This window comes from Phaseolus vulgaris, unplaced genomic scaffold, assembly GCF_000499845.2.
Source record: "Phaseolus vulgaris cultivar G19833 unplaced genomic scaffold, P. vulgaris v2.0 scaffold_20, whole genome shotgun sequence".
Taxonomy (NCBI): domain Eukaryota; kingdom Viridiplantae; phylum Streptophyta; class Magnoliopsida; order Fabales; family Fabaceae; genus Phaseolus; species Phaseolus vulgaris.
Genome location: NW_027174089.1, coordinates 113,012 through 122,573, shown reverse-complemented (window position 1 = coordinate 122,573; position 9,562 = coordinate 113,012). Strand labels below are relative to the sequence as shown.

Sequence of the window (9,562 nt, the reverse complement as noted above, 5' to 3'; positions counted from 1 at the left end):
TGGGCCTTTAGGGGGCGATCTGCCCTGGGCAGCGGCGATCTCCCCCACTGAGTTGGGCACAGTCTGGGAGCCCGACGCCAACCCATGGGCTCGGGCGAGCGCCCTCAATTCAGCCAGTTTTCCTTTGCCCAACATGAGATCTGCATAATACAAAGGTATACAGGTCAGCTCAAAGAGAAAGATAAATACATGGGTAGATATGCAAATGAGGCAAACAAGTGATGCAGAAAATAAAAACCAAGTCTTGTGCACAACAGACAAGACGCCCAGCAACAGTTAACAGAGGTACAGCACAAGGCAATGACTTAGATGTTAAGGTAAGCTCTAACCTATGCGAGCCTCGAGTTGGCCCTCGAAGAACTCAAAGGAGATGATTGCGGAGGTAAGAAAGGTAATGTTCGCGGCTACCACGCTCTTCCAGAAGAGGCACAGGTCCTTGTCCAAAGCGCCCATGTGGTCAGGGCTTCTTGGCTTCCTGAAGCTTCCCTTGGAGTCTTTGTTTCCCTTGTTTACCTAGTACAAGGGAAAGCCGTCGAGCAGCGAAGCGTCCTGGTCGTTTTGGCGCACTTGGACAAATTTGCCTTTCCAATCCTTGTAGGACTGCTGGAAGATAGAGAGGATCGACCTCCCAGCAATCCCGTTCAGGCTCACCCAAAGGCGATCCCCAGGGTTCTTGGCCTCGAACAGAAAGAGGAACACGTCTACCGAGGCCGGTAGTCCCAAATGCGCGCATATAATCTGAAACGCCCGCACGAATGCCCAGCTGTTGGGATGGAGCTGGGCGGCAGCGATGTCGAGCTCGGTTAGTAGCTCTCTTTCGAAACGTGTAAAGGGAAACCTAAGTTTCACCTTCTTGAATAAGGTGGTGTACACAAAGCAGAACAACTCGCCATTGTTCCCTTTGTCGTCTGCACAAACTGGCACGTCGGGGGGGCAAGGTAGCACCATCAGCTTGTCGTCATGCTCCTTGTGGAATGAAAGGTTGGGCTCGTCTCCTTTCTTCAATCGAAGCACCGCCAGGGGAGAGTTTACTGAAGAAGTCTCCTTCAGCAAAGTCGAGGTGGCCCATGGGTATAGCTTCTTGTAGTCTGGGGAAGGAATGGAGGCACCTCCGACGATGGGTGGAGTTGCCTGAGCAAGGTTGGGATGAGAGGTTGCAGGCCTCTCAGCCTGGGAGGAGGAAGCACCAGGTGCTCGCGGTGGGTTATGAGCTTGAGATGGAGGGTTTCGTGACGAGGGAGGAGGATTCGGGGTGATCTTTGAACGAGCCATCGCGGAAACTGCAAAGGAAAAAGAAAGGGAAAGGTGAGCGAAGGTTGCAGAGGCTGACTCGATTGTGAAAGAAGGATGAAAAACGAACGAACGAAAGTTCGTTGTAATGGAAATGAAGCCCTAAGTTACGAGAAGGGAGAAGCAGAAGAAACAACCCACAGCGTATGCACCAGGCAGTTAATGGATGATGCGAATCGGTTAAAATGCAGGAAAACTCAATAGAAGAAGTAAAGGGAGTACCTTTCGATGATCAGAAGAACGCTGAAGGAAGTTGAGGATTCAGAAGGTTGAAGAGCGTCGTGGGTTTTTGCAGAAGAAACTCAGAGCGTTTGAGAAGGCAAAGAGGTGATGGAACAGTAGAAGTGAAATGGGTTTAAGGGTTTTTCAAATGATTTTTGGAAGCGTAAACGACAACTAAAGATGACCGTTGATGAAGCCACGTGTCGAGCGATTAGGAGAATGTTTGGTGGAGCGTCAGGAAAGCATAAAGTACGAACGTTTGGAATTCTGCGCCAGCGCCACGTAGATCGGTAATGACGTGACTTCTTTAGTCTTTTCGCTGGACAAGTCTTCGCTTAAAGACTGGGGGGCTTGTGTACCGCCCTGGTAGTCGGAAGTGATGACGTGGCATCGAGCTATTATGTAGGCGTGTTGGATGGGACACCTGGCTGGCAGAAGGGAAGGAAGTCAGGGGGTTCGTGTAGTCGCCAGTTATTAAGTTGGCGTGCTCCGATCTCCAGCATACCTAAACCGGCGGTCACCGGGTTGAAGATGAAGTCGCCAGATGTGAACCCAGGCGACCAAGTAATTGTGAACCCAGGCGACCAAGTAATTAGAGATCGCCGAAACAAGGACATCGCCGAAGATGAAGGCAGATAGTCATTTCCCAGCTGGCCAGAGGATGAGGTCGGGAGACAGCTTACTTGAACATACACGGTGAAGCAGGTAGGGCAGATCATGAAGGTGGCCGGCGAGACCACAGAGAAGGTGTGTACGAAGGCACCCGAACTCGCCACCCAGAAGAGATCACGCTCCAAGGCAACTATGCACTTAGTTGTATCATGCATAAGTAACTTAGCCAAAAAACCTGAAGAGTAAGAAGTAGCGCCCAAGTCAAGGATGCTCCAGATAATGGCACGTGTACAGCTGGATGCGAGCCACGTGTCCAGATGTGTAACTGCCAGGAGAGAGAAAGTGCCCAGGTATATAAGAGTTTCTAACGAACTTCTGAGGTACGCACGTTTAGATTGTTTCTTTACACTTGCGAGTCTTGAGTACGCTGAGAGAGAATTTGTGCACGGTTCCTTAGAGTTCTTGAGTTTTCTCTTAGTATTTGGTGGTTCAGTCGCTGACTTGGGCGTCGGAGCGTGATCGGCCGCAGCGGCGCCGTTCTGTCTTTTGCAGGTTCTTGAGGTGGATCGCGGTGAAGGACGGAGGCTAACACGGCGCAGAAGTCGATCCAGGTTTGACGAGGCAAGGCTCCAGCGTTTCGGTCAACAGGCAGGATCAGTACTGCCTCACGTCGAACATATCGTAAGACACCAACGGCGGTGCCTTGTTCACTATGTACTGCTCAACAAACATCTTGGAAAACTGCTGAAACGTGGTAATGTGGCCAGTAGGTAAACTGACGAACTAGTCCAGCACTATTCCACTGAGGGTGCTCATTAACACCTTGCAGTAGACCACGTCTGACCCTCCTGAGAGCATCATCTGAGTGTGAAACGCCGTGAGGTGAGCCTCAGGGTCCTCCACCCCGGTGAAAGATGCTTTCACCGCTACCGTATTTGCAGGGACCACCGTGTCCATGATCTCCTGAGAAAACGGCATGGGAAAGCTACGCGGTGGGGATGGGTGTGCAGATCTGTCCCCAATCGCACGCTCCTCCCGTCCCTGAAGAGCTTTACGTAGCTCTTCGTTGATCCTGTTGAGCTCTTCATTCCTAGCCTGTGTGGCCACCAGCGCCTCGTGCATTTTTTCTTGTTCAGAACGCGATGCAACTACGTTCTCCTGCAACGTCCTCATCATCTCCATCACCTGCGTCATAGACACAGCGTCCTCCTCGGTTGACGACGCGACTGAACTGGACCGCGTTGTCCTCATTCTTTCTCAGTAAACTCAGCAACTCAAAGAAACTCCAAACGAACGGTGAAAACTCCAAAAATCGACTGCGACAGCAAGCAATCGAACAGAAAACACCAAAACTTCAACAAACTCGAACTGTGGTTGGGAATTACCTTTTATACGGCCCCACGGTGGGCGCCAGATGTCCTGCCGGTTGACCTAGCGCAAGAGTGTTGCCTCGTCACGATCTTCCTCACCAGCTTGACACCACGTGCCCTTCAAGTCCACACCACAGATAGTCTCTCTGAGAACCTGAAAACACAAGATGGCGCCTCTGCGGCCGGTGGTGCTCCGACGCTCAAGTCAGTGACAAGAACACCCAAAAACTGAGAGAAAACTATACTCTGTAGAACCGTACTAAAGTGCACTCAACCCAAAACAATGAGTCGTAATGAAAACGTACCTCTGCAAATTCTGTTAAGTTTACCTTTATAGCTAGGTTTTTTCTCTCCCCAGGAAGTTACGCTTTGGACGCGTGGCTCGCATCCAACCCTACACGTGTCATCATCTGGGCTGGGGTAGCAGGTAGCACTCAACCCTACATGTGTCATCATCTGGCGGGGGTAACTTGAACGTCACTTCTATGTAGCATCCAACCCTACACGTGTCATCATCTGGGTTGGGGTAACAGGTAGCATCCAACCCTACACGTGTCGTCATCTGGATTGGGGTAACTCGAGCGCCATTTCTACGTAGCATGCAGTTGTGCGACCAAGTCTCCTATTCAAGGTGTAACCTAGCACGCAACACGCTCTAGAACGCCATCTGACAAGGCGAGTATCGGATGCAACAATGTACACCATCTCTGTGATACTACTTGTCGCAGGTGCCACCTTCCTCTTTGCCACGCCATGCACGTTCTAACTGAGAGGAACTCGCCATCGACGAACGTCCACTCTGGGAATCCTGTTGTCGAGGAGCAAGCTGTTTACTCTAACTCTTTTAACCTTCACGCCTCATGCTGACGTAACGATCATCTTTACTGAACTCACATGCTTGAACTGCCTCGCCTGAACCCCCAACAGCTACAACTAAGTTTACTGGGAAGTCCGACGATGTGCTTCTTGCGGCGATGCCAGACCACCTGATCTTCCATTATCTAATACGTCGATGACACACAAATCCGGCGACAACCGACTATGTACACTGCAGAACGCCACTTCCACGAGCGGCGACTATGCTTACTTCTGAACCATTCGTTTTTCTCCTTGTCCACGTGTTCTGCTGAGCACGCCCCACATAGTCACGTGCTAGACATGTCATCACACCCAATGACCTGGTCGGTACAGGAGAAGAAGAAAGAAAAGGGACCAAGAATTTCTTTTAAGAAAAACGTTAAAGTAAAAAGGAAAGAAATTACATAATTCTCCAACTTTATCCTAAGTACTTGGGGTCTTATATGGTTCCCCTTGAAAAGTCATCCAGCTTGTTCTATGGACAACTATGCTAAAGCATAAGAGAAAAGTTCTACCCAATCTTCACAAATAGACAAAAGATTTTTCTAGATATAGTCTTTTAACCATATGGACCTATATACCCTTAGTGGGCCTTGTAATTATGAGTCCACTATCAATTTCTTTATGTTGGATATTCAATCATGCTAGCAAATATGAACAAACTATTAATCATATTTTGTTATTATTTTTTTGGGAATTGCTTCAAAAATATCTTTCTTAATATTTTTTTTTATGTTATTATTTTTTTTAAAGATTATTGGTAACCCTTTGTTATTCTCACAACGGAAAATATTGTTAGGGTTACTTAGATTATTTTGAATGATTTGAAATGCAAGAAATCAATCTAGATTTGAAAAATTAAAAATGTTTCTTAAACAATTGAAAAAATTGTGATTTATTTTAAAATTATTCATTTCTTTAAATGAGATGACACTTCAATAAAAAAATTATTTATATTTTTTGTTGTAGAGGTTATCAACACCCAAAAAATATTTTTTTTTTTAAGTGCACACCATGACATGTAATTCTTTCAAGAAGATTATGTATAGCAAGTTATTGACCTCTTTATTTTGAACATTATTTGAATGTATAGACCAGTTCAAGAGCTGAGAGAATTAAAGAAGTGCATTGACTTATGCCAGCACCAGTAGTTGACGAAGAGAACTATAAGAAATAAGGAGATTATAAGCAACCTCATGTGAAAGGTTGAGTCTTGAGAGTTAACATCTCCAACAAAAAGGAATAGGATGACGGAGCAAGAGTTGCCCGAAGGATGCATCGCACACATATTATCCTACGCTGCTACTCCTGCAGATGTAGCCACCCTCTCCCTCGTTTCCAAGGCCTTTGCTTCTGCTGCTGAATACGACACCGTGTGGGATCGTTTTATCCCTTCCGATCTCTCCTCTTTCATTCCCTCTTCCTCTACCTCTAAGAAGGCACTCTATCTCGCTCTTTCCGACAATCCCACAATCATCGATCAGGGTAAAAAGGTAAGCAACTATCATGTCATAATATCTGGAAAATTAAACAGTGTTGTGTTGTGTTGTATTGTGTCACTGAATTTCTTGATGCAGAGTTTTCAATTGGAGAAGCAGAGTGGGAACAAATGTTACATGATTTCCGCTAGAGATCTCCACGTTATATGGGGTGGCACTTCTCAATATTGGGAGTGGATAAAGCTGCCAGAGTCCAGGTTAGCTTTTATTCACTTTTCCTTTTCCTTTTTCTGTTTCTGTATCTGATGGAAGCTATGCAGAGAGCATATATATAGATTAGAGAAGCTTCAATTACTGTACAATACTCTGTTTTTGTTTAGTCTCCACAATCACTCCCCTTTAGGACTCTCTCTACCTCAAAACTTGTACCAATATTGTGAGATTTACTTTACATCGCATCAGAAAAAGAAAAGCATGAAATACTAATCATTAATTTATGTCTCTGCTCATCCACTCCATGATCATTTACTGTATGATCTCATCTTTGTGGGATTTTCACTGAATATTTTGTGTATCTACAAACATTTTTAGAGTGTTAAATATATAAAATATACTAAAATTAAAAAGAATTATTTTTATTTGTGTATTAATTTATATATATGTAAAAATAATTGAAGGTAAGAACTAATGTTGTTTGACATCTAACAAATATCTTTATCACTGATCTACTGGCGTTAAATTGTTGTCTAGTAGTTTATAATAAGCAAGAGTACATCTCTCAGAAAAAAGTACTTACTTTCACATATAGACGACTTTTTTTATAGTTAACTAGTGTAAAGATAAGATAGAAAATTAAAAGAAAAAATAAATTTAAAGTTTGACATGAAAGATCTTGATTCAAAAAATGCATACTGTGAACAGATATCAAAGAAAATTACTTTTGTCTCAACAAAGATATTTGAAGAGAGCTGTTGAAAGGTTTAAAATGTAATTACATTTTTTGGGATCTCACACAAAGCTTTCTATTACCCAAACTATTTGTTTAGAAGAGAGTGAAAGATGAAGACTACTCTATCTAATGGAGGAGGAAGCATCATATATGGAATAAGATCTTACTGATTTTGTTAATGTCGTTGTTAATGTTGTTAGCAATTCTAGGGAAGATCATGGATGTGCTTATAGGGAGACTTTAAAAGTGCTAAGATACGTGAACAAAGAGTATCGATGTAGAGTCATTGAAGGTTTTGTATATGCAGATTATGTAGGGAATGTGGATAGGAGAAAGTCTACTTCTAAATACGTGTTAACATTGGTTAGAATTACAACTTGTTGAAAACCCAATTTACAATCAATGATGGCTTTACAAAGGATATTGCACTTCTGAAAGGGGTAAAGAAGGGTGATGGTAGCATAGTTGGGTATCATGCAAGACTCTAACTATTCATTATGATTAGTTGATCACTAAATATATTGGGAGAGAACTAAACACGTTGATATTATATTACATACATTTCATTAGAGACGTTATGGACTTATTGAGTTTAGAGAGGTAAAAATTGTGAAGGTACTTTCATATGATAATTCTATGAATGTGTTTACTAAGTCTCTACAAGATCTGAGTTTAAATATTGCTCAGAATCAATGAATTTTTCATTTCGTTTGAGAATAAAAATTGATTATGAAGAGAGTTCTGTATATTGATGCGTACGAGTGTGTCTAGTGATGTGTACATGTTTGATGTAAGCATCTGTCGCATGAGAACATCTACTCATAAAATTTTAGACTATATATAATGTTAACTGTCTTAAATTGTTTTCACTTGAGGTGTACACAGAATCTGTTTAAACTCTATGAAAATAAACAGGTGATTTTAGTGTGGTTGATGTTACTGTTCAATAAAACAGTTCTCTCGTTTTTCTTAGTAATGTTGTGAACCCAGAAAATATGATGTCAAAATAAAGTTAGATATTATGTTTCGGGGTTCACATATCTGATTGTATTCCTGATATTGTTATTTCTTTTCCATTCATTGTTCTTTCTTTTGCTCTGTGATTGAGAACTGTTTATTATTAACAAAGCTCTAGCCAGAACAATTTCTTATTTCCATCATGGATTTTATTTTTTTCGTAAGTGTTCTGCATGTCTTTAACTTTGTGCCGTTATTGTGTTGTTGCCTTGCAAGCATGCAGGTTCGAAGAAGTTGCCAGGCTTTATGCTGTGTGCTGGTTAGAGATCAGTGGGAAGATAAACACCCGCGTCTTGTCCCCAAACACTCTCTACGCAGCTTTTCTAGTGTTCAAGATGATCGATGCCAACGGGTTTCACCACCATCCTGTGATGTTATCAGTAGGTATTCTTGGAGGCATTGAGAGTTGCAAAAATGTTTGTTTGGATCCCAGCTTAGAAGATGACGAACTGAATGACAGTTTCCGGGGACTGCAACGTCCAAATGTGAGAACCGATGGGTGGCTGGAGATTGAGATGGGAGAGTTCTTGAATTCAGGCCTGGAAGAAGATGAACTGCATATGAAAGTCAAGGAAACAACCAGCAATATGTGGAAACACGGTTTCATTCTTGAAGGAATAGAAGTTAGGCCTAAACATGTTTAGTTAGGCCTAGCAAGATGGAAGGGGGTTGTTTGCTAGAGTGGAGTGAGTGAGACATTTGCAGTTTTTCTTGAGATAAATAGTACAGAGTTGTCTCTGTATTGTTTCCATTTAGCTTTTAAGACAAAAATGAACTTGCTGTATTGTTTCCTTATTAAATGTGTGCTTTGATTTTTATTTATTTTTTTATATGTTTTTGAGAGATTTTAAAATTAAAAAACAATCATGTTTTGGTCATTGAAGGAATATGAAGAAAATACAACGTGTTGACTGTGAAATTGCTTTTATGAATATAGCGAAAATTTTGGTAAATTTAATATTTTTTATTTATAAAATTTAAACGTGATATTTTAAAAAAAAAATCGAATATAAACCAATAATTAGTATATAAAATTAGTAGTATACATTTTCATCTATGGTAAAAGCACGTATAAAAAAATAACATATAAGATATTGAGGATAGTTAGAAGATCAAAATCAACCGAATTAAGTTAAAATAAAGAAAATATTACTTTCACACAATTGCAAATTAAAATATATATAACTTTTATTTCATAATAAATTTTAAAATTGTTTCATTAGAATAAAATATTGATACATAATTGTCAACTTATAAGACTCTTATTATAATAATGAATAATGTTTAGTATGATTAGAATACAACTTTAATTAAATGTAATTAGAAAATTTAAGTAAAATTGTGTATGATTAGAATACAGCTTCTAATTAAAACTATGTTTTGTATGGTTTATTGTAAGAACTTCTAAGACCTAAAGATTTAAAACTATTTAAAGTGTGAGTTACTGGGTGTTAAGGAATTTATGTAATGTGAAGTTATGTGAATTTACAAATTAAATAAAGTATGATGATTTAGTTATTTAGTAGTGGTGAAACATAAAGCAAATCTGGTAAGGTGGGGATAGGACAAATCACCAATATTTGCCGTCAAGTGTCATGAATGGGTGGGGACGGCCTCAACGAGCCATAGGGATCCGAAAAATCATTTCTTAAGCTTTAGGATGCGTGGGGTTACAGAAAGTGTGAATCAGGTCTGAGGGGAGTGTGGATAACAGTGGTAGGGGAACTGTGGAAACACATGAATAGAAAGGTTTTTAGAAGCAGCAGGATTGATCCTATTGAAATTTTTGCTATGTCGCAGGTAAA

The 9,562-nt window shown here is 41.3% G+C and overlaps 1 protein-coding gene across 1 annotated transcript; it reads left to right on the top strand.

Moving 5' to 3' along the window:
• The first annotated feature begins 5,384 nt into the window (after window positions 1-5,384).
• Window positions 5,385-8,579, top strand: LOC137817210 (F-box protein PP2-B10-like). Its single transcript, XM_068620454.1, has 3 exons — window positions 5,385-5,845; window positions 5,930-6,048; window positions 7,981-8,579. The coding sequence occupies exons 1-3, from the start codon at window positions 5,600-5,602 to the stop codon at window positions 8,399-8,401; spliced, it is 786 nt and encodes a 261-aa protein (XP_068476555.1). The 5' UTR covers window positions 5,385-5,599; the 3' UTR covers window positions 8,402-8,579.
• The last annotated feature ends 983 nt before the right edge of the window (window positions 8,580-9,562 follow it).

Coding starts and splice junctions, on each gene's coding strand:
- LOC137817210 (XM_068620454.1), top strand. CDS start 5,600: ATGACGGAGCAAGAGTTGCCCGAAGGATGCATCGCACACATATTATCC. Junction 5,846..5,929: donor TCATCGATCAGGGTAAAAAG/GTAAGCAACTAT, acceptor TTCTTGATGCAG/AGTTTTCAATTGGAGAAGCA. Junction 6,049..7,980: donor ATAAAGCTGCCAGAGTCCAG/GTTAGCTTTTAT, acceptor GCAAGCATGCAG/GTTCGAAGAAGTTGCCAGGC.